This window comes from Xylona heveae, assembly GCF_001619985.1.
Source record: "Xylona heveae TC161 unplaced genomic scaffold L228scaffold_8, whole genome shotgun sequence".
NCBI lineage: Eukaryota > Fungi > Ascomycota > Xylonomycetes > Xylonales > Xylonaceae > Xylona > Xylona heveae.
The window spans coordinates 677,725-699,959 of NW_017264200.1; the positions used below are offsets into that span (position 1 = coordinate 677,725).

At 48.2% G+C, this 22,235-nt stretch overlaps 6 protein-coding genes and 3 non-coding genes across 9 annotated transcripts; 5 read left to right on the top strand and 4 right to left on the bottom strand.

Annotated features, from left to right (window-relative positions):
• Nucleotides 1-1,814: 1,814 nt before the first annotated feature.
• Nucleotides 1,815-4,111, bottom strand: L228DRAFT_269593 (TRM-domain-containing protein; the record flags this gene model as incomplete). Its single annotated transcript, XM_018335294.1, has 2 exons — nucleotides 1,815-2,525; nucleotides 2,612-4,111. The coding sequence occupies 2 exons, from the start codon at nucleotides 4,109-4,111 to the stop codon at nucleotides 1,815-1,817; spliced, it is 2,211 nt and encodes a 736-aa protein (XP_018186753.1).
• A 931-nt stretch (nucleotides 4,112-5,042) lies between these two features.
• L228DRAFT_284263 (FMN-dependent alpha-hydroxy acid dehydrogenase) lies at nucleotides 5,043-6,614 on the top strand (the record flags this gene model as incomplete). Its single annotated transcript, XM_018336208.1, has 5 exons — nucleotides 5,043-5,237; nucleotides 5,295-5,382; nucleotides 5,442-5,715; nucleotides 5,789-6,116; nucleotides 6,211-6,614. 5 exons carry the CDS (start codon nucleotides 5,043-5,045, stop codon nucleotides 6,556-6,558), a joined length of 1,233 nt encoding a protein of 410 aa, XP_018186754.1. The 3' UTR covers nucleotides 6,559-6,614.
• A 127-nt stretch (nucleotides 6,615-6,741) lies between these two features.
• L228DRAFT_t101 lies at nucleotides 6,742-6,845 on the bottom strand. The gene has a single exon. It is a non-coding gene; the product is annotated as a tRNA-Ser (tRNA).
• Nucleotides 6,846-7,258: 413 nt separating this feature from the next.
• L228DRAFT_262247 (actin-like ATPase domain-containing protein) lies at nucleotides 7,259-9,969 on the top strand. Its single transcript, XM_018334400.1, has 3 exons — nucleotides 7,259-7,436; nucleotides 7,537-9,301; nucleotides 9,371-9,969. The coding sequence occupies exons 1-3, from the start codon at nucleotides 7,407-7,409 to the stop codon at nucleotides 9,850-9,852; spliced, it is 2,277 nt and encodes a 758-aa protein (XP_018186755.1). The 5' UTR covers nucleotides 7,259-7,406; the 3' UTR covers nucleotides 9,853-9,969.
• A 366-nt stretch (nucleotides 9,970-10,335) lies between these two features.
• Nucleotides 10,336-15,603, top strand: L228DRAFT_256450 (putative patatin-like serine hydrolase). Its single transcript, XM_018333923.1, has 4 exons — nucleotides 10,336-13,813; nucleotides 13,870-13,903; nucleotides 13,958-14,627; nucleotides 14,686-15,603. The coding sequence occupies exons 1-4, from the start codon at nucleotides 10,622-10,624 to the stop codon at nucleotides 15,368-15,370; spliced, it is 4,581 nt and encodes a 1,526-aa protein (XP_018186756.1). The 5' UTR covers nucleotides 10,336-10,621; the 3' UTR covers nucleotides 15,371-15,603.
• Nucleotides 15,604-15,931: 328 nt separating this feature from the next.
• On the top strand, nucleotides 15,932-16,019 carry L228DRAFT_t95. Its single transcript has one exon. It is a non-coding gene; the product is annotated as a tRNA-Thr (tRNA).
• Nucleotides 16,020-16,974: 955 nt separating this feature from the next.
• Nucleotides 16,975-17,060, bottom strand: L228DRAFT_t100. The gene has a single exon. It is a non-coding gene; the product is annotated as a tRNA-Thr (tRNA).
• Nucleotides 17,061-17,679: 619 nt separating this feature from the next.
• On the bottom strand, nucleotides 17,680-20,337 carry L228DRAFT_222274 (AAA-domain-containing protein). The gene is made up of 3 exons (XM_018330296.1): nucleotides 19,847-20,337; nucleotides 18,626-19,773; nucleotides 17,680-18,549 (listed from the first exon to the last, which is right to left on the bottom strand). The coding sequence occupies exons 1-3, from the start codon at nucleotides 20,247-20,249 to the stop codon at nucleotides 17,812-17,814; spliced, it is 2,289 nt and encodes a 762-aa protein (XP_018186757.1). The 5' UTR covers nucleotides 20,250-20,337; the 3' UTR covers nucleotides 17,680-17,811.
• A 318-nt stretch (nucleotides 20,338-20,655) lies between these two features.
• L228DRAFT_248984 (hypothetical protein) lies at nucleotides 20,656-22,128 on the top strand. The gene is made up of 2 exons (XM_018332983.1): nucleotides 20,656-21,313; nucleotides 21,378-22,128. The coding sequence occupies exons 1-2, from the start codon at nucleotides 20,740-20,742 to the stop codon at nucleotides 22,070-22,072; spliced, it is 1,269 nt and encodes a 422-aa protein (XP_018186758.1). The 5' UTR covers nucleotides 20,656-20,739; the 3' UTR covers nucleotides 22,073-22,128.
• The last annotated feature ends 107 nt before the right edge of the window (nucleotides 22,129-22,235 follow it).

Sequence of the window (22,235 nt, forward strand, 5' to 3'; positions counted from 1 at the left end):
GGAAAGAGTGTGAGAGAGACAGAGACGATGTGTGAGATGAGATGAGAGTAATAATAAAATAATATTAATGCACTTTTATCACCTCCTCCCCGGCATAAGGCCACGACACTATTCTCATGTTTTAATCCTCTTTGGGATTTGGATACTCCTGCCCAAAGTAAAAAATAAGGTAAAAGTACGAGTACGGCGACCGAAAGCAGTGGGGAACATGTTAAATTGGTCAAATTACGAAACCACAATGAAGCGGCGGCGGCGGCTCGCACACAAATGATCACTTCTTTCCTGAGATGTTGATGATGATCGTCATTCCATTAAACCTGGTAATGATTAATGTTACTAATTGAAACGTGGCCCGGCCAAAAAAGTCTGATAGATTCCTACTCAATTTGTTCATTTGGCGAGCTAACGCCAAGGAACACCTGGTCTACAACGAAGATCCCTACGCGGATTTTCAGCCTTGTCTGGTTTGAATCACTGCAAGGGACCTGACTGTATCTCTTCGGACAAATTCTGAATTTCTGAAGATTCAGAAGGAGAATTTGTCAGATTCTGGCAGGGACAAGACCACGGCCTTGGAGAGACAATCATCGTCGAGTTTTCCAAAACAATTGTTGACTCGAGTTGGCAATGATTTGAAGAAACAAAGTCCAAGCAAGAGGTCTCAGCCTATAAGGAGCGGTCCGATTCGGCTGCATTAGGCCATCTGAGACATCATGCGAAACCGCGTCTGAAACCCGCAAGAAGACCACGAGAGAAGGGAGACACAAAGGAGAAGAAAAGGGAAATTGAAGCCCAAGGGCTGAAGAATCCCGACCTAATGGTTTTATCGCCCGTTATCACCCCCATCGGATCTGACCGACCCAGACTGCTCGACCGAGGTCAGACATGCTACGCCCGACTTCAGCTTGAATAGCATTGTCTTGCTTGTATCCACGTTGTTTTATTGTTTCGCAACGCCCGAGGGCGGCTCTGGAATCTCCGAAGAACGGCCGCAGAGAGCGCCATGTTTTCTTCAGCCTGAGGAACAAAGAAAAACCAATGAGACTTGATCTCGGACGTATTGCCTTTCACATCGCGAGTTTCTGCCAGTCCCAGTGTCCATGTGTCGCGCGCACGCGCAGGCAAGACCTAAACAGGTTTCGAGGACAAATCATGAATCGTAATAGTAACACTGTACAATGGCACGTCAAACTAAATCTCCGATGCAACGCTCCTCGTCAAAAAATTTTTTTATTTCATTTTTTCCAGAGTGTCAAACTCGCCTCCATTCGCCCCATTTCGTTTATATACATAATCTCGTCATCGAGTAAGATACCTTGGTTGAGAGTCATGACCAAACGCACTTGACCGCAAGATGCGTCTGACCGGGTTGCGCGGTTTAATGCGATCAATAATAATGACGACAAGGGGGAAAGAAAGTATGTCGACCCCTTGTCGCTCAGACGCCCCCTCAAGGGTCAAAAGAAATAGGCCAATGCGAGACCCCGCATCCGTGCGTCGAAGCGCTTTCGGGGTGGCGTGCGTGGCAGTTTTGGCGTCTGCAAGCCAGGAGATGTTGACCCTTCTGTACTGGAAACCTTTTTACTCCGGCTGCGACATTGGACTTCCCTATCGGCATGCAACGACCGCTTGGTCGGCCCATGTATCAAAGTACCGGTACCAAGCCCCCGACGTCAAGCGCTCAAATCCCACGTGCATGATAGATCAAGAAAAAGGGTCTTGACCCGACAAACCAAATCGCGGAGCAATAATACCAACCGGGTGATAATTGGCGCATTGCGGGGGAATGCACCTGCAACTTCAAATTTCCCCCTTCAATTTCCTCCTTTGGCTCCCTTCATAGGCCCCCAGTTGGCCCGTGGATTGACTTGGTATCGGACTAACCGTCGCCCGTCCTTTTCGCGCCCAAGCGTTTCATTAAAGACAACGTTGAGTGTCCGTGAAGCTGTGCTGGGCGACGCATTGTATTCGTTTGCAGCCGAAGCGTCAGAGGCGGTTTCACTAGCATTAGCCGTGGACGCCGCGTGGCTCCCCATGCGGGGCTGTGGTCCATTCATAATGCCCCATCCGGCGGTGCCCTGCCGGATGGCGCCCTCTTTGACGGGAGATTTTTGACGGACCCATTCACGCATCATCTCCCAGATCACTGACCAGGGAGCGTCCGACTTGATGCTCCCTGGTCTGGTATGACTCCGTGTGACTCGATATCCAAGACCTCTCAGCGCACCGCGAAGACTATCTTCTTGTGGTGTTTGACAATGGAGCACTTTAGCAACGGCACTTGGAACAAAAAAGAAAGGATGGTGATCAATCTCGGCAGGATCCATGCGCGCGATCCGAGGGGATGAGATATCCTCATCCCTGTTTGCAGCATGATTGAGATCCTCCTCAAGCGCGGTCACAAGCATGCCCTTGATACGATTTGTTGTTGCGTAGGTTTCGGAGTCAAGTTTCGGCAGATAGCTCAGGATGCGGCGGATGAATTCTGGGGAATGTAAAGGTCCAGCATACATTGGACCCGCCATCTGCAATTTCAGTCAAATTAGCATTCCGTTACAAAAAGAAAAAAGCAAGGGTATCAAAGCAATTTGCTGGCAAAGATGGATCTTACGTGAGTCTTGGAACCGCAGTGCTCGCATCGCTGGGCGGCTGAAGGCCCTTGCTCAAGACCATGCTTGTAGTAGGGCACTCCTTTTTTGCCCTCTGTCAATCGATGACGACCCAGTAGCTGGGTTGTCCATGCCCCGCAGCCAGCATCACAATTGTAGACTAACATGGTCTTCCCTGCCAAGAATTTAACTTCGGCGGGTGAGTGCCGGATTCTGACAAAGACCCGTGCGTAAAAGTCTATAGAGAGAGAAAGAAGAGGCTCAATGGAAAGGCCATACCGTGCCGCAGAGGTGGCAACGGAGTTGAGAATCAAACGCACCCCTGCTTCATGAGCATGAGGGCCTTTTAATGGTAGACCCCCGTAAAGAGAATAAGTTTTCTCGGGATAACCGGTAGACGCGAAGACCCCAGCATCTGTGCAGGTTACACAGAGTAGACCGCCGTCAGTTACTGATTGTACAGCGGCATCGAGAAAAGGTACCGCCGTTCCATAGGGATCAAGGTCGATCACGTCGTATTTGCTGGCCGAATGTTCGCTTTCAGGTAATTTTTGGGTCGGCTGGCCCACAAAGCTGTACATGTGAGCAATTGCGTTGCCGGTCACTGCATTTATCTTATCCTCCAGCTTATTGTGCTCAACGTTCAACTTGATGGATTCTGTGGCATCGGGTAACAGATCGTTCGCCGTTATAGAGGTAGCAAATGGAATTTCTTGGGCGTATCTCAACGCACGTAGCCCCGTGGCTGATAGCGCATCCAATATGGTGAATTGCGGTCTCCAAGAGTTTGATGTTGACGCGCAATCGTGAGCATCTGCCTTCGGTGCTTGAGCAGACACTTCAGCTGACGCCGTTTGATCCACCGGAGCTGGCTCGTTGCCCACCACTTTTTCCTGAGCATTATCGTCTGCCTTTGCTCTAACATCAGTTGCCGCCGTCTCAGCATCCCCATTTTCCGGGTGCTCCGTTTTTCTCCTAACCGAATGGCCTTGCTCCTGCTCACCCGACTCATTTGCTGTCCCAGCTCCAGCGGCACCCCTCTTTCTCTTCTTTCCCGATTTCCTGTTCTCCCGTTTCTCCTTCCTGACCGCCGTCAAATCCTCTCCGAATGCCCTGATTGCAAGCACGCTGAGATCACGATTGAACTGCTGAATAGGATTGTAGAACACTGATTGGGCCTGATCTCCTCCGCCAACAGTCTGCTGTGCAGATTTCAGCGACCTGGCAGGAATTAGGACGTAGGCTAGACCTTCTTTGACCGTAGTAAACTCCTTTCCATTGTGTATCACGCGCTGTCCAGCACGAGGTGGGTCACTAATGCTTGCTGTTTGCACTTCTGTTCCAGTTGTTGCCGCTGACTCGACGTCACATTCGGGTTGTGTCGAAGCAGCATCCTGTATCTGGTTCACGACTTGCTTTTCCGATTCTGTCGTCGCGGGTGGGGTATTGTTCTTGCCGTTGCAATTCGGTTCTTGCGCCGCTTCCTGCGTTCCACCACCCATCGTGGAATACGCGCTTTTCGTGATGAAATTCAGAAAACCACCCCTGTTGCTGCTTGATGCTCGAACGATAGGAAAAGGGGAACCCAAAGCAACCAAAGCCGAGGTGCGAGTCCGGCTGGGGCTAGCAAATTGACGTTTATTCGAAACTATTCGAGTATATGTGCGAAAACTCCAGGCCGCTATTGCCGTCCTCATTAACCTACAATTTTGGCAGGAAAAAACAACGTAAGAATCAGCAAGCTATGTATAATGCTTGTATGCTCAAACCCACAATTGGGCTGCACGTTCTGGACAAACTTGAGATCAACCAGCAGCAAATGTTTGGGTTCCGAAATTTTGGTTGTTTCCTTTCCCTTTCGGATTTTTGGACGGACCGGGGCTCGGGGTGTCCCGAACCAACGTCTAGCCGTGACACTCACCCTCTTAGTGGCCAGGCCTCTACCGCGTCAAAGGCATCTTCTATGAAGATCAAGAACAAACCTAATTTACTTCAGAAATCAACTCCTTATTTCAGTACCGCCGTTGCAGCTGAAACTACCACTGCTAAAATGCACATGCATCCAATTCCACGGCGGCCATGGACCTGTCGGTAAGTGCCGCAGTGCTCGCGTTCGCTTACCTCCCCATATCGAAAGAGAACCTGTCGTTATACAGATGGTTTGCAGGGGAACGGCGTGCTGTGTAGGCGGGAGACTTGGGGAAACCTACCAAATCTGTCAGGGGAGTCATGCACCAAAGGTGCTGGTTTGGTATACCTCGCCCAGGCTTTCTTTCTCTGCTAATAAGTTACGGGGTCAGTCTGTCTTTGTCATCGACTCGAATAAATATATAGAAAAATATAATACGGATGCTTTTATAAATAAACCTAAGAACAATCCTCAATATTAGATCCAGTTTCCACAACGGTTCAAGGACCAAGAATACTCGTGAAATGGCATTCTCTAAATATGGACAGGAGATCATTGACAAGAGAACAAAAGTCTACTCAATACCTCCGTTCACGACACGCATTGATAAGCTAGAAAGTTTGGCTGAGAAAGTACTAAGTCCAGAGGCGTTTGGATTCGCTGCTGGCGCAAGCTCAACTCACAAAACCCTGCAAGCCAATCTCGATATTTTCAATGAGGTTCGTGGGCTATCTAAATCCGGAAGATTGAGTGTTTAACTAATCTTCAATGGCTAGTATCGAATTATACCACGCATGCTAAGATCTCAAACTAATGCATTGGATTTGAAACGCAAGATATTTGGGCGATGGCTGCCTGCACCAAGTATGCTTTCCACAGCTTTTTTTCTGTGCAATATAAAAACTGATGTTCGTGATCACTAGTCACCATGGCCCCGATTGGGCTGCATAAGCTGATAGACCAGTCTGAAGGCAAAGGAGAAGAGAGCACTGCCAAAGTCTTTGGGGAATTGGGATTACCATTCATTCTGAGTACAGTTGCAAGCACTTCTTTGCAGGATATAGCGCAGGCCAACGGGAAGGAGAATCCGCGTTGGTTTCAGCTCTATATGACCAAGGACGTGAAGTTTATGGCATCAATGATCGAGACAGCCAAGCGTGAAGATTACGAGGCCCTTGTCGTCACAGTTGATACATGGTAAGATAGGAGATAAGCGACCAAAAGTACAGACTGTTTTGAGATATACGGTATATATGCTAATGCCTTCTAGGGAGGCAGGATGGAAGCCACGCGATCTAGACAATGGATTTTCTCCATATCCGGCGTCTACGGGGTCAGCAATTGCAAAAAATGACGCCTACGTACAGTCAGTGCTAGGATTTGATACATCATCGCCAACTTTGACCGAGTCACAGAAGCGTGAAGTTGCTAACTATCACCTTGACCAAATTGTATCCGACCAGAGCCCTACATGGGACAAACTAGCTCATGTGCGGTCCTTATGGGGTTCAGGTCCAATGATCGTCAAGGGTATTCAGCACCGCGACGATGCGATTGCAGCTGTGGAGAATGGTATGGACGGAATTATTGTTAGTAATGTAAGTGTCTCTTGAGTTCAGCACATCTGCTTGTGTAGGAAACATGCCAAAAAAAGAAAATAAATAATTGGTTAACCTGATGGGCCATATTTAGCATGGTGGCCGACAAGTGGATGGTGCTATCCCATCTCTTCAAGCTCTGCAACAGATTGTAGACGCAGTCCAAGGCAAAATCACGATCGGTTTCGACTCTGGTATTAGATGTGGCAGTGATATTTTCAAGGCGATCGCAGTCGGTGCTGATTTTGTCTCCATTGGACGCCCAGTGCTATGGGGCTTAGCACTGGCTGGCAAAGAAGGGGTTCGACATGTTATGAGGACATTACTTGCCGACTTTGAAATGCAGTTACGAATGGCAGGATGTAATGGAATAGATGATGTTACAAGAGAATGTCTTGCAAACAAAAAGGGCGATTATTTTGCACCAAAATCACAATTATAGATCTAATATAGCAATCTTTATACCATGTAGTTAAAAGTTAAAAATATCCAGCCCCACGTGCTTTACTGCGGTTTTAAATGCTTCATTAGATAAAAAAAAAAATAAGATGTTTACGGTTGAATTCAGCTTGGGTTGTGTCAATCCGAAAAAAATTTTTAAAAAAAAAAAAGAAAAAAAAAGAAACGTCGCGAGCAGGATTCGAACCTGCGCGTCCGAAGACATGTGCTGTGACTGCACTCCTAATAGGAGATAGCAGGCACACCCATTAACCACTCTGGCATCGCGACTAACTGTTAGAAGGAAGGCGAGTAAGCTTGTATATAGAGCAGAGGAAAAAAAGCGAAAATAGTTGTCCGTCCGCCCTTTCGTGCTTTTCGACGAACAAGAAATTAATATAACGTTGAAAAAAATTGTTGAAGAAAAAACCCCCCCAAAATTATAAAAAAAAAAAAAAAAAAAAAAAAAGAAAGAAATTAAGATGCATCTTTTGTAAAATACCAAATCTAGACTTACCATTCTGCATCTAATACTGATAAGTGCTCAAAATGTATTCAAATTGCCCAAAAACCTCACCAGCCGCCGACATCGATTCGATGGTTATTGAGATATGGAACCGCGCAAATGGCTCCTATAGCATACCGCATTCACCTTTCAGCTCTACCAAGTTGACCACTTGTGGCTGTAGCTCTTTCATTTCTCCATGCGCGCGTGTCCGTGTAGCTCTTCTTACGGATTTCAACACATCTAGCGCAGTCGCTCAGCTGGCCTGCAGATGAAATAACGCAACCGAAGTAATCTAGATAAACTGAGGAGGCACGCCTAGTTGCCTCGAAGCGCTCACTGACACCATGCCGCCCTTCAAAGATGAGCACATTCTGGTATGCAATTCTCTATATATCGCGTCGCATAGACTTGCAAACCCTCGTAATATGTCGCAACTTGCAAGGCCAATTTTACTGACTCGTGATGCTCCTCTAGATTATTGCACCTGGATCGCAGACGACACTCGCGCAGCTCGGCTTACCGGAGTCCTTCACACCGGCCCGTCTTCGATTTCCTACGCGCATGTTCCCTGCAGAAACGAAAGGTCAATGGGAGCCCCATAAAGTGCGCGCGAGGAAGGTCCCGAAGATAGCTGATTTAAGTGGATCGGTGGAAAATGGCGATAAGAAAGATGAGAGTAACAGCCAACAAACTGCAGCCGGAGAGGCTCAGCAGATGGAGAGCAAGGACGCCAAGCCAACGGCTGGTGGTACCGAGCCAGTGGCAGGGAAAATTGATTCACAGGAGAAGCCCGAAGAACCTCGCACTGAAGGCGAGGATGTTGAGATGAAGGATGCGGACTCTACACCCACCCAAGATCAGCCTAAAGCGGCACCAGAAGCGGAGACTGTGCAACCTACCACAGAAAAAGAGGAATACGACATTGTGTATGGAGAAGATCCGGACTCTGATGAGGGTGCCGTGTGGCCATTGAAAGAAGGCCGCGTGACAGAGTGGTCCTGTCTATTTGCACTGCTTACCCACATCTATAATACGTTAAGCCCCCCATTCCACACGCCGATCCTTCTTATTTCTCAGCCTCGATGGACAGCTCAAGATCACGAGAACCTGACCCAATTCTTCTTTGAGAAATTCAAGACCCCTGCCTTTGCCATCATGGACTCCGCCTTGGCAGTCTGCTACGCTTATGGCGTGCCAAGCGGGACCGTTGTCGACGTGGGATATGAGAAGGCAGACGTCACCGCCGTCACCGAGTTCTTGGTTCATGACGTCGGGAGGGGTATTGCTGTATCCGGATGCGGAGGTAATGCGCTGACGGAACGCTTGTTTGGGCTACTCGGTTCTAAGGGCTTCACCCGCGACATGTGCGAGCAACTCAAGCGGAGTAACATATGTGAAGTATTGCCCTCTGGCACCGCCCTACCGGGCTCAGAGACGCGGCGCAAAGAAGAGGTCAATCCTGCCGCCCAGGTGTCGACGGGTGCAAGTGAATCGGGACCCGGTCACCGTGATTCTGCTGGCGCAAGAGGTGATGCTCCGCGAGGACCTGGACAGGATACGGACGCAGGAAGCGAGCCCAAGAATGGAAAGGAGGAAGATGATACTGAGGGCGTTATTGATGTCGCAGGTATCGTCGCGAGCGGAAAGACATCGGAATATATCGCCCAGAAAGAGAAAGAAAGACAAGAACGCGCTGCAGCTAGAAAAGTAAGCGCTGGCTCTGGTGAAGCGCCACCATCGAAACAAACGAAACTTCCCAACTCAAAGAGGGACCGAAATACCTTCATGTACGAACAACGTTTGTCTGAAGAGGAGCTCGTGGAGGAGGGCCGCAACGCCAAGAGGCAGAAGACTCCTGAACCGCCCGCTAACGACGGTGCTGTTGCTGGGTCGGAAGAGAAACCTACCACGGGTGAGGTGCAGACGGAAGGGGCCTCCAGCGAGACGAGCACGGCAACAGCGCAACCCACTGAAGCTCCTCTGCCGGTTCCAGAGAAGCAAGACGACGCCAAGGAAGTTGAGCAACAACAGCAGATCCAGTTCTCATCAACTCCCCAATCAGGCATTCGAAGACGAGAGGTTGAAGTTGGCAAGGAAAGATTCATGTCTGCCACCGGCGGGATTCTGGAGCGTCTTGCCGACGCAATCCACCGCACCATCCTTGCCGTAGAGGATATTGGCAAAAGAGGCGAGCTGTGGGAGTCAATGATAATTCTAGGCAATGGGTCCCGAGTCAAAGGTTTGTTTTTCCCTTTTCATAATAACAGACAATTCAGATTTCCGATTGCTAATGGTGTCAAAACTCCAGGCTTCAAAGATGCCTTACTCTCGACATTGAATAGTAAATATCTCATCTCTCCTTCTTCTGCCACCATCTTCACCTCTGAGCTGCCTTCAAATCTCTCTACGCCCCTCGCTACTGGCGCTAGCACACCCCTGCCCCAGGCTCCAGGCGCTCTATCGCACAGTGGTACTGGCAGTAATGTAAATCCACTGCTGTATGCCGCCACAACCGCCTCTAACCCTACGCTCAACCAATCCAATTCTGTTGCTGGCGTCCACAATGTGCACTCCTCCCACGGTCAGACACCTACCAGCATCAAAATTGTCAAAATACCCGAATATTTCCCCGAATGGAAGGAGGCTGGCTTTGAAGAGGCTGCATTCCTAGGAGCCCAGGTCGCCGCAAAGGTCATCTTCGTAGTTGACCAGGGCCTGAGCAAGGGGTTCATGTCTCGTGTTGAGTATAACGAATTGGGTCCTCAGGGTATTCACGAAACCGCATTATAAAAATTCAGGGTATCACGGCCAGGGCTACCGGCTTTAGTTCAAATAGGCGTTGGGCAATTTGTGTCACTTATCAGATTCCATGGTGTAATTGATAGAATGTTTGCATTGGACCGTTGCTTCAATAAAAGCTTTCTAGTATGACAGATTGTTTAGGCATTTTCTTGACTTGTATGCGCTCTCATACAAATTCAATTGATAAATAACATAATGATCAACTGACGATAGAAGATACCCTAGCTTATACGTAGGGAGATTTTTTTTGAAATTTCTGGACATGCCCAAGCTCCAATATTTTCATGGAAATTACCTAGTCTTGGCTGCCGACCACGCCTGGCCCTCCAAATCGGTAGAAGATACGATGTTGCATCACTTCTTGCCTTCATGTGCTTATCGTGTTGACAAGTTGTGTCATTGATGACTAAGCCAAGCCTTGTGTTGATCTTCCCAAGGATTTAGAGCTCTAAGTTGACACCAAAACATACATGTATGATTGAGGTTTCCGCCTTTGCTCTCATTTAGCAGCTTTGAGTCAGATGGGACAGGCTTGGCTTAGATGCAAGCATAGGTAGCGGCGAAAGGAGCTACAATTTGGAGGAAATCTAGCCTTCCGTCCAAACCTGGCTCAACTGGAGCCAGGTGTGTAGGAGGGAAAGGAAGGGCTGATTTCCAGGGTCGTGCGGAGTCGGCGCATCAATAACGCAAATTTAGCTGTTACTCCAACATTCTTACGCATTTCAGCTATCAAGTTTATCTCCACGGGACGGCGAATATGGCCACGCTTTCACCTTCCCCTGCAACTCTAGCTGAGACGCTGAGTTCGGCCATCCGTGATGCGCCAGCCTCTGCAGTCGCAACTCTACCGCCTGCACAACACGCCGCAAAGAGCAGTTCAGTATTTAGTCTGCTCTTTCGTCTGATAATCATGATTTTCCGAATCGTTCCTGGAATATTATACTTTCTCGTCACCTTCACGACCATTACACTCCCAACATGGTTGTTTACGCTAGCATCAACGAGCTTAACCTTTACGATGAATGCCACTACTTTGATGCTAATCCTGCTGGCATTTGCTTCATTTATCAGCTGGGTAGTCAGATACCGGTTCCTGAATATGTATTCTCGATTACCACCAGAGCCGCAGCGAAAGGAGCCACAATTAGATCTGTTTCCGGATACTCAAGAAGGAGACTCAAAGCCCGGGCTTGCAAGCTATCTGGACGAGTTTCTTAGTGCTATCAAGGTGTTCGGCTACCTTGAACGACCTGTATTTCACGAGTTGACCAGGACTATGCAGACGAGGAAACTCATTGCTGGGGAAACATTGCTATTGGAAGAAGAGAAGGGGTTCTGTCTGGTAGTAGATGGGCTGGTTCAAATATTTGTCAAGTCCAAGCGAGACGGACCAGGTGCTGATGCAGAAGCTTGGGAGAATGGGTTCGAGGATGAACAAGTGCATCCGGATGACGGTAACCAAGGATATCACCTCTTGACCGAAGTGAAGAATGGCGCACCAATGTCGTCCCTCTTTTCCATATTGTCCCTTTTCACAGAAGACATCAAGCTACGTCATGATGAGGAGGATGAATCTGGCGTAGCCTCAAGTGCGTCAAGCGCAGGGCCAGGAAGTTCGCAGTTCCTCGCCGCCGACACGACCGTGTTGAGCAATGGCGAAGCAGACTCGATGCCCGCCAGTCCTGGCATGGAAGGCTCGTTGCAGTCACCTTCGCAGCGCACTCGACGCTCATCTACTCTCACTGGAACCACGGCGAGAGGGCGACTGCCAAGTGTGCCTCCACTGTATCTTGATAGAGAGGGGCACCCACAAGTATCCCACCAGTCGCGAGAGAGCAGATCAAAGCCGAAGACGAAGTCGGTGCATCCGGACATTGTAGCCAGGGCAACCGTTGATACAACAATTGCCATCATTCCTGCTACGGCGTTCCGCCGGTTGACTCGTGTATATCCTAAAGCCACGGCCCACATCGTCCAGGTCATACTCACACGGCTTCAGCGCGTAACCTTGGCGACTGGTCATTCCTATCTAGGTCTGACAAGTGAAGTACTCAGGACTGAACGCTTTATGAATAAATACACTTCCTATGATCTTCCTAGTTTCCTTCGCGGCGGAGCCCTTGAGAGGCTGAAAGAAAAGTTTGTCGCCGATCGGGAGCGGATTGGTCATGAAGAGGGCATGAAGGGCATTGCGCTACATAATCCTGGTGCGGGTCGCAGACGAAGGTTGAGTAGTAGACTGCGACGGGAGGCCGCAGCTCATGCAACGCCTACAAATCCTGGAGACACTTCGAGTGTGACCACCATTGCGCAAGGTCATTACGATCGCGAGAGAATAGGTGTCAGTCCGGGTGATTTGCTTACGAATATTCAATTTGCCAGATATGGTCGGCGTGGTTTTCCAAATCAGTCCGATCGGCGGACCCAATTGAGTCAGCCGTTCAAATCTCCAGAGATTCTTTCGGAAGAATCCACCAGTCCTCTGGGACAGAAGAACTTCAATCCACTGGCAGACGGGACATCTCAGCTGGATCCCGGTCCCTTACGTCGGCAAGAATCGGTGGATGAAGATATTACATTTCGAGAGTCTATTCTTGAATGTATGCTCAAGGCCATTGGATTGACTGACGCAAAAAATCACATACAAAGGCCTGAGTCCGTCGAGCAATCTCCTCGGTTGGTGCAATATGACTCGCGAAGGCAGAAAGCGGTGTTCAATAATGCTTTCGGGTTTATTGACCCGTACGAAGGCTCAGCCGATGGAGACACTGAGTCTGTATCTTCTCTGGTGAGCCTTGGAGCTGCAAATGGTGCTGGACTGCATCAGGAAATGAAGGATGACATTGAAATTGTCTATTTTCCGAAGGGTGCTGTGCTGGTAGAGCAGGGCGAGCGGAATCCCGGCTTATACTATGTCATTGACGGTTTCTTGGACGTCAGTATCCCGGTAGAAGAGGGAAGCTCAGAATCGAGCGTAGTTGGCCCTGCGCAAGCAATGGGTGCGCCCCCGCAAGATGAATACGTGCCAGCATCACAGACTGTGCATGGCTCATCCCGAGCTGGCCCTATTGGCGGAGCCACAAGCTCTGGAAAGCGAAAGAAGACGCGTAAAAATCTTTTTCTCATAAAGCCTGGAGGAATAGCCGGCTATGTTGGTACAATTTCCTCTTATCGCTCGTTCATTGATGTACGGGCAAAAACAGATGTCTATGTCGGATTCCTCCCTCGAGCCGCTCTTGAACGGATTGTTGAGAAATATCCGATCATTTTGTTGACCATGGCAAAGCGGTTGACTAGCCTCCTTCCGCGTCTTATCCTGCATATTGATTTTGCCCTTGAATGGGTTCAAGTCAATGCTAGTCAGGTAATATATCACCAAAATGACGAGAGCGACGCAATATACATTGTCCTGAATGGACGTCTACGGTCCGTAAGGGAAAACGATGATGGTGAAATGAAGGTCACCGGCGAATATGGTCAAGGGGAGAGTGTTGGTGAGCTTGAGGTGCTCACAGAGTCAACTCGACCTGCCACTTTACATGCCATTCGTGATTCAGAGCTTGCCAAATTCCCCAAAACCTTGTTCAATAGCCTTGCTTCTGAACACCCTGGCATCACGATTAAAATTTCAAAGATTATTGCGCAGCGTATGCGTGCATTAATCGAGGATCCTGTGTTTGATGCAGGCAAAGAGCGAACGAATCCCGCCACAAGCAAGAAGGTCTCGTCGACACTCAACCTCCGCACTGTTGCCATCCTTCCAGTCACGGCCGGCGTCCCTGTTGTTGAATTTGCTGCGCATCTCAGTGGAGCCCTGTCTCAGGTAGGCCCGACAAATGGCGTAACTTCCTTGAATCAAGGTGCCATTCTTAATCACCTCGGCCGTCATGCATTTAGTCGTATGGGTAAGCTCAAGTTGTCTCAATACTTGGCAGATTTGGAAGAGAAGGTTAGTGAAACAACCTATTTGAACGAAATTTCTGGCGAGCTCACAATTCCCTACAGTACGGCATGGTTCTCTACGTAGCAGACACAAACGGTAAGCTCTTCTAGACACTATACTCAGCAAAAACTTGTTTCTGACCTCAAACAGTTAACGCGCCTTGGACACAAACCTGCATCAGCCAAGCTGACTGCATTCTTCTGGTGGGACTGGCTGAAGGTTCCCCAGCCATTGGTGAATATGAGAGATTCCTTGTTGGTATGAAGACAACAGCACGAAAGGAACTTGTTCTGCTGCACACAGAGCGGTATTCGCCTCCTGGTCTGACTCGGGCCTGGCTACGAAATCGAATGTGGATCAATGGCGGCCATCACCACATTCAAATGACATTTCGATCAAGCACAGAGCCTGTTAGCTCGCAGCCCAGTCGGTTCGGATCGGCTTTGAAGCACCGTGTTCAGGTGATTCAAGCTGAAATTCAAAAATATACATCTCGCCGCATTCGACAGACGCCTCTTTACTCCGCCGAAGCTCCGTTCAAGAGCGATTTTCATCGCCTTGCTCGTCGTCTATGCGGAAAATCTATTGGCTTGGTTCTTGGCGGTGGCGGCGCCCGTGGAATTTCACACGTCGGTGTTATTCGTGCGCTTGAAGAAGCAGGAATACCGATAGACATTGTTGGCGGTACTTCCATTGGCTCTTTCATCGGCGCCTTGTACGCTCGGGATGCAGATGTTGTGCCGATGTATGGACGCGCGAAGAAGTTTGCAGGACGAATGGGGAGCATTTGGAGGTTCGCTCTTGACTTGACTTATCCTTCGTAAGTTCACCCCTTTCACACGTTGTAAGGAGCAATTGGTTAACACAAAAGTTTGCAGCGCTTCATACACCACTGGGCACGAATTCAATCGTGGCCTGTTCAAAACTTTTGGAAATTCTCAAATCGAAGATTTTTGGCTTGAGTTCTACTGCAATACTACGAATATCAGCAAGAGCCGTTCCGAGATACATACCAGCGGATACGCGTGGCGCTATGTTCGCGCTTCCATGTCGCTTGCTGGACTGCTTCCGCCGCTCTGTGACGAGGGCAGTATGCTGCTTGACGGCGGTTACGTGGACAACCTTACGGTTGCACACATGAAATCACTCGGTGCCGAAGTCATTTTCGCCGTCGATGTTGGAAGCATTGACGACGATACTCCACAGGCGTTTGGAGACTCATTGTCCGGTTTCTGGGCCTTTATCAATCGCTGGAACCCTTTCTCAGGATATCCTAATCCGCCTACTCTCTCAGAGATTCAAGCTCGTCTCGCATACGTCTCTAGCGTGGATGCCCTCGAGCGCGCAAAGACCTATCCTGGATGTCTCTACATGCGACCTCCCATTGATCATTATGGAACCTTGGACTTTGCCAAGTTTGATGAAATTTACGAAGTTGGGTACAATTTTGGCAGGAACTATCTTACACAGCTCCGCGAAAAGGGCGTCTTTCCTCTTATGGAGGAGACAGAGGAGAAGAGGAATCTTCGAAGAACACTTGCTCCTCGCCGCGCCAGTATTTAGTGCTTGTGCTTGTCCACTTACTGACTGATTTGGTGGCTTTTTGGTTTCGATACTTGGCTCGTTTGACGAATTGTATGAATAGCGATGCATTGTATGGGAGTTGATAACTGGACTGAACACACTTAGGACGCATCGGCTTTGTTTAATTACTGTCCTATGCATAACTTGGCATTGCTAGCATTTTTTGTAATTCCCTGCCTTCGGCTGCACAATATACTATTCCCTTCGGCATGACTGTGAGCCTAGAATTGGCAACCTGCATATTCCAGTTCATGACTGCCTCATGGTATGATTAACACGGATGTATGAACGAGAAAAGGAATTCTTCAAGTCTCAAAACATGCCCAAGAAATCCTTGAGAGCCTGTGAGCTGAAAGCAGACTCGATATATTCCTCCAAAGCTATTTCAAGAAGCATGGAAACATCAATATCATCTTCTTCACCGTTCTTCACCGAGGCAACTAACTCCCCAAACGCCAGGCCCAAATGGGAGGAATTTGCTTCATATATCGCGATAAGCGTGCACTATCCAACAAGCTCACCCAATACCAACAAAAACCCGCTCGCATGGCGTAGTTGGTAGCGCGCATCACTAGTATTCCTTTGCTAGATTATGATGAGGTCCTCGGTTCGAATCCGAGTGCGAGCACTTGAGCATTTCTTTTTGCTTTTTGCTTTTTTTCCCCTTTTATCTCTTTTCCCTTCTTTCTTTTCTTTCCTTTTTTACTTTGGCCTAGATTATAATTTTCAACTTCAATTATTTATTTTTCGTCTTATAATGCGAAGAAAAAATATGCCTTCGCGAAGTGCAGCATTGTTGAGAACACAGCGTTTCTACGAGCTCGGAGCAAGTAATACCTGAGTGGTATGTGGGATGGATAGAAGGAAGAAACGCAAGGTATTGAGTGTTGAATTGGACCACGAGATCTTCGAGAAATGAAGACTATTAAATGAAGACTATTAAAAGTTAGATTGAGCTTTCTATGGAAACCTTGCTTCACATTTGCATGTTTATTACTCGATTGTAGTATGTTTTCGATATAGTTGTTCTAAACAAAGACAGAAGAATATCTAACTCGTTTACAGTACAAAATCTCTCTAATAAGTACCTGAATTCAATACAATTTGGCTGCCCCGAGTACACAAATGTTATAACCGGTCATAGCGAAAAAGCAGCCGAGAGTTCAGAGGGAATAACTGGACTAACCACTTTCTGCCCTCTCTATAGTGAAACGTCCAATTATTTCCAGTTACGCTTAGTTGAGAATTGGCAAGGCTCCTAGCATAGTGTCAGGTTCGCTCAGTATTGCCTTCTAAAATCTAACCTATGCCTCTAAAATTGGTTTTCCTTTCGAGTTGTAGTACCTCTGTAAATGATCGTAATAAGTTACTCCGTACTCTGAATCCGCTTCGTGCTAGCATTCATGGACAGCTCATATGACACCTTCTGCATTGATTTCACTCCTCTTCCTGCAAACCAACCATTTTAAATATCCTAAATATCTCAAAGACCAAAAGGATGAGAAAGGTATGCGCGAAGAAGAGAACAGGAGGTAAAGGGAAAAAATTATAGCTCAAAAAAAAAGAAAAGACAAAAATGTAAATGCTCGCACTCGGATTCGAACCGAGGACCTCATCATAACCTAGCAGACATACTAGTGATGCGCGCTACCAACTACGCCATGCGAGCGGATGTTGGTAGTAAGATTCCTATTTTGGAACGCTTGATAATTCGTATCTCAAAAGCACTTATAAACCGTTATCCAACCCTCGCAGTGGTACAAACGGACGCCTCGCACCTGGTCAAGCTAGACGTTGCTGGACCTTTTTCGAAATGGTAAAGGACGTCGAGAGAGAGGAAAGGGGATAAAAAAGGGAAAGGGTGTAAAAGGGGGGAACGCTTTTGATGGATTCAGGATTGGATTGTGAGAATATTGTATTTTTGATGAAATGGTTTTGAATTTTGGTGGTTTTTAATTTAATCTTGTTAGGTTGGTTTAATGGTGGAGGACACTTGGGAATTGCACATCAGCGGATAAAGATGAAGGATTCATCTAAGGTAAATGAGAGTACACAGCCAGATCGACAGTAAACATTTCGATCTTTTGTATTAACTGTCTGTAAAGGATTTGTAGGCTCTTTAGACTGTTTATATAGTGCGCAACTTTACCCCTGAGCTGCAGCCCAGCAATGAGTGATTCTGGGTCTGGTATGCAACATCGGTTTAAAACAGAGGATAAAGGTTGAGGAGAGGATCTAGGTACTTAAATTTCAGTCAAAAACAATAAAAAATAAAAAATATAAAAAAAACCCCGCAGACGAGAAAGCCTCTTGACGACTGATAGATAAAGATATTTTATATACGTAAATCATATGTACATATACTCTACACAGGGCTATTTACAGGTAGTCCAAGCAAAGAGGTATCACAATCAAACACTTTACAACTTCTTCGTTCCACCTACGCTCCAATTCTCAAACTGTTCCCTGACTTCATCGGTAATCTGCCTCACGACCTTTGTCAAGGCAAACTCGAAATGTCTTGTGCCTATTTGTTCCTCGACACCTGTCCGTTCGCACTCTCCAAACGCCGCATACCCTGCTCGTTCGCAGACCGCGACAATCTCGGCGCCAGAGTAACCCTCTAGTTTCTCTGCGAGAGCATCCAGGTCTACTTCTGGAGATACGTCCATCTTGGTGGTTTTAATCTTGAGGATCTCCTTCCGGGCAGCGAAATCGGGCGGACCGACATAAAGAATCGTATCTAATCGGCCGGGCCGCATCAAAGCGGGGTCCAGGATCTCAGGCTTGTTGGTTGCGGCGAGGACAAGGACGCCTTTGAGGATTTCAATGCCGTCCATTTCATTCAGCAAGGTTGTCAAAACGTTGAGTCCACTCGATTGGTGTCCGCTGTCTCGCGACGCGGCGATGGAGTCGATCTCGTCGAAGAAAATAATGCTCGGGCTTGCGGCGCGGGCTTTGCGGAAGACTTCTCGGATTGCGCGCTCGGATTCGCCGACGTACATGCTGATCAGTTCGGCGCCTTTGACTGCAATGAAGTTGAGTCCGGCTTCAGTGGCGAGAGCTTTCGCTGTCAGGGTCTTGGAGCAGCCGGGGGGGCCGTAGAGGAGGAGGCCTTTCTTGGTCTCAATATTGAGACGTTTCATGCGTTCGGGGTACTGTTGGTTGTAAGTAAAATGTCATGAATGATATTGGCAGGAAAAAAAAAAGTAGAGGGAAAAGGAGGAGGCGTACCTTGAATGGCCATTCGACAATTTCACGTAGATTTTGCTTAACTTCTTCCTGGCCACCAATGTCACTCCATCGAACTTTGGGCGCTTCAAGAAAGACCTCTCGCATGGCGGTGGGGCGAATCTCGAGGAGAGCATTATCAATGTCGTCTTGCGAGACCTTAATTAAACGCGCATCTTGCTCTTCGTCAGTTTCGCCGTTTTCCAGGCCGTCCATTTCGGTTGCAGCTGGCCGAGCAGGTTTTGAAGGAGGCATCGCCCGCATATATCGCGACCGAGCCTTTTCTGCAGAGAGTTGTATAATGGCATCGAGATCGGCACCAACATAACCGTGTGTGCGTTCGCCCAGGCGCTCGGATGTGGAGTCCTGTGTGCCGATCGATAGGCCCTGGAGGGCCTTGAGAATCTCCACTCGGGCGTTGGCATCAGGAATCGGGATCTCAATCTCGTATTGAAGCCTTCCTGGAGCGCGTAGAGACTCCTCAATCTCGTTCGGCTTGCGAGTTGCCGCTGCCACAAACACTCGTGTGCCTTCGAGCTTGTCCAGTTCAGAGGCTATCGTGAGGGGTATATTGGTAGAAGCCGCGCTCTCAGAACGCCCGCTCTTGGTCGCAATAACTTCTAGCTGATCCATGACTATCAAGCTAGGTTGATTATTGCGAGCTTCTAGGAAGAGTTTCCTGATTGACGCCTCACTATCGCCGACATAGCGGCCTATGATTGAGCTGTCGACTGTGACTATCTTGCGCCAGGAAAGAGCCGCGAGCTTGTTAAGAAGTAAGGTCTTGCCAGTACCGGTAGGGCCATAGAGCAGAATACCTCCTCGTCGGCGGTAGTAGTGAGGCATTCTCAGCCCATACTGATCCGAGTTCAGAATCGAAAGGCGCTCATTAATTTGTCGAACCTGAGAGTGGAGCCCGCCGATGCTACCAGAGGAAATCTCGAAACGAATAGACCTAGATTCATCCTGCACTTCTTCCGGGGATGGTTCGCGCAGCTTCACTTTTGACTCTTTTGTGCATTTGTAGAGGGTATTTAACGCTCCTTTTGTCTCCTTGGATGAACGTGCCTTTAGCACACGAAAACTCTTCTTGGAGCCTTTCAAATCGACATGGTCAAAGACCATGCCTGGAGTAATAAACTCCGCCCTGCCTATAGAAAAATTAAAATTTAGTATGCGGTCGGATTTAAAGTTTGTGAAACTTCAATCATGGGGTAAAAATACCTAGAATATACTCCAAATACCATTCCCAATGAGACTCATCATTCCCAGTCCACGCCTCTTCTTTTTCGGCATACTGCGTGATATCAGCCAGGAAAAAAGTATCTGCATCTGGAACAAGAGTTTCCTGCTTGATCAAAGAGAGTTTTTCGCCCAGCTTCAAACGACATGCTGCCTGGAGAGTTTTGGACGTCTGCACGACCGTATCTTGTATTTTCTCTGGAGCCGTCCAAGCAATGACAGTCGCTTGGATGCCTTCGTGTGAAGTCAATAAGCACGCATCTCCCGCTCGTACTCTGAGCTGCAGTAATGATGCAGGCGATAGATAGACTCTAAAAGCATCTTTCAAATCAGTGCGAGCGGGCTTGGAGAAGGGCCGCACAGTATATTTTGGTCCCTCTGCCATGATGAGAGATGGACGATATGATAGAAAGGGAAAAAAAAACTTTTTTTCTTCTTCCTCCAAACGCAACGCAAAAAGCACAATGGTATCAAAAATTAATCAAACATGCAACCCAGTAAAGGCAAAGGAGCAACCGTTAAGACAAAAGAAAGAAACATGGACTGATTTGCACATGAATAGAAAAATCTTATATCATGTTTTTTTTTCAAGTCGATATCTACCCCAGATCCGCTATCAAATCAATCAGCAGTAAGTTAGTTCGACTCGCGAAAGAGACAAGAAGTGGGATTTTAGAGATGGTTTAGCCCCGACCCACTCCCTGAAATCTTTACCCGATTCGTCTCTTTGGTTGGGCTGGAGCTCCAACCGATAACAAACGCTTGGTTATTCCTACCCCAACCCCAGACATACAACCCGTGCGGGGAGACGATACGCAATTGCGCATTATTCTATCCTATATACAACAACCTCAAAGAAGCCTCTGGATTATGCAATGACAGTATTGAGATTAAAACTGCCTCCGCGGGCTCTACCTCCCTCTTGGCTTCTTCCGGCATGGAGCTCCCGCCAACTCCACCACGTGCGGCGGTTCGCACAACATTTGAGCAGGCCTGAGAACAATAACTCCAACTCTAGAAAAGCTAGATCTACAAGAAGTGCGGCATCTCTGCTGGAGGAACTCTTCCCAGAGGAAGCTCGAATACACCGGCACGTTAATAAGCCAACAACTGCGAGCTCCTCGGTCTCCGATTCCAGCTCAGAGCGCGACGACAATTCCCACGAGGACCAATTCCCTCGGTTATCCCTCGATGATGTCGGCCTTTCTGCCTCACATGACTCTTCAACGGCCATAGACAACGTGACTGGCTGGCGAGGGGAGAAGGCTTCACACAAGTGGAAGCGCCTACGAGAAAGGCAGCGCCAAGAAGAAGATTTCCGTCGCGAAGACACTACGATCTTGGTGCTATACAGTGCAAGCAAGTCGCTGAATGAAGATGATTTCCGAAGATTGTCTCCGAGCGGAAAGCACATTGATGGATGGAGAAATATGGGCGACATTGCAAAAAGTGCATTATGCTTCCGAATAAAACCCGTACTATTGAACCCAATACTGATACAACAGTCACGCAGTTATCCCCGGCCGAGATCCAAAAACGTTGAGACAGCAGGAACATTACTACTTGATCTTCTCTCGACCAGCATCCGCAGCGGTATATGAGGAAAATGTGCAGCGTCTACATAAGATGGCCAAAACACACGCTCCGCATTCTCCGCTCTCAACCATTGCGCCACCTCCTGGATACCTAATCGATGGCGAAGACGCCTATGCACTTCTCCAGTCGTATGCGGTTATTCCGCCGTGGCAGGACCTTAACTTACGAATGCTGGTGCCGCCAATGTCAAAACATGTCAATAAATTACTACAACATGGTGGGTACGAGGCGCTTACGGAGGGCAATAAGGCAGGAAGGGCTGTTCTTTTTTCCGTAGAGGGGTACTCTCCGTCAACAGGCCTGGTTCGGGATACTCTTGCGCGAGAGGAACGGGTTCGGGGCTTAGCATGGGAGCTGGACAGAGAGGATGGTGCTGAAATTTCCAAGCTGACGAATTCTGGCCCAGTCCCAATGCCTGAACCGGAGGCAGATACGGACGATCTCAGCGGTCAAGCCGTGGTGTCGCAAGATCAATGGATCATCACGTTCAAAAGGGAAGTCGAGGCAAGACGGTTTGTCCGCGCGTGGCACCGCCGAGCGTTTCCGATAGCAAAGGCTGGTCCTGAATATGAGGATGCGCAGCCATTAGTAGATGCCCAGCTTCTCTGGTAAACATGTTGTAGTGTATCGGCATTTCATCAGGACAATGAGAGAACAGACATGTGGCAAACAAAGTGTATCCTCGAATGAGACCGTAGTCCCTTTATATAACAAAGCATTAGCACGTGATGAACATGAAAAACGTCCTGTAGAAATGCAAGAAAACAAAAAGGAA

What these genes read in the sequence shown, in the direction of transcription:
- L228DRAFT_262247 (XM_018334400.1), top strand. Translation starts at nt 7,407, where the DNA reads ATGCCGCCCTTCAAAGATGAGCACATTCTG. An exon ending in TCAAAGATGAGCACATTCTG is followed by an intron (nt 7,437 to 7,536) that starts GTATGCAATTCT and finishes ATGCTCCTCTAG; the next exon opens with ATTATTGCACCTGGATCGCA. An exon ending in CAATGGGTCCCGAGTCAAAG is followed by an intron (nt 9,302 to 9,370) that starts GTTTGTTTTTCC and finishes TCAAAACTCCAG; the next exon opens with GCTTCAAAGATGCCTTACTC.
- L228DRAFT_256450 (XM_018333923.1), top strand. Translation starts at nt 10,622, where the DNA reads ATGGCCACGCTTTCACCTTCCCCTGCAACTCTAGCTGAGACGCTGAGT. An exon ending in TGGCAGATTTGGAAGAGAAG is followed by an intron (nt 13,814 to 13,869) that starts GTTAGTGAAACA and finishes AATTCCCTACAG; the next exon opens with TACGGCATGGTTCTCTACGT. An exon ending in CTTGACTTGACTTATCCTTC is followed by an intron (nt 14,628 to 14,685) that starts GTAAGTTCACCC and finishes AAAAGTTTGCAG; the next exon opens with CGCTTCATACACCACTGGGC.
- L228DRAFT_222274 (XM_018330296.1), bottom strand. Translation starts at nt 20,249, where the DNA reads ATGGCAGAGGGACCAAAATATACTGTGCGGCCCTTCTCCAAGCCCGCT. An exon ending in GTATTTGGAGTATATTCTAG is followed by an intron (nt 19,774 to 19,846) that starts GTATTTTTACCC and finishes ATTTTTCTATAG; the next exon opens with GCAGGGCGGAGTTTATTACT. An exon ending in TTGTCGAATGGCCATTCAAG is followed by an intron (nt 18,550 to 18,625) that starts GTACGCCTCCTC and finishes TACAACCAACAG; the next exon opens with TACCCCGAACGCATGAAACG.
- L228DRAFT_248984 (XM_018332983.1), top strand. Translation starts at nt 20,740, where the DNA reads ATGACAGTATTGAGATTAAAACTGCCTCCGCGGGCTCTACCTCCCTCT. An exon ending in TATGGGCGACATTGCAAAAA is followed by an intron (nt 21,314 to 21,377) that starts GTGCATTATGCT and finishes ACAGTCACGCAG; the next exon opens with TTATCCCCGGCCGAGATCCA.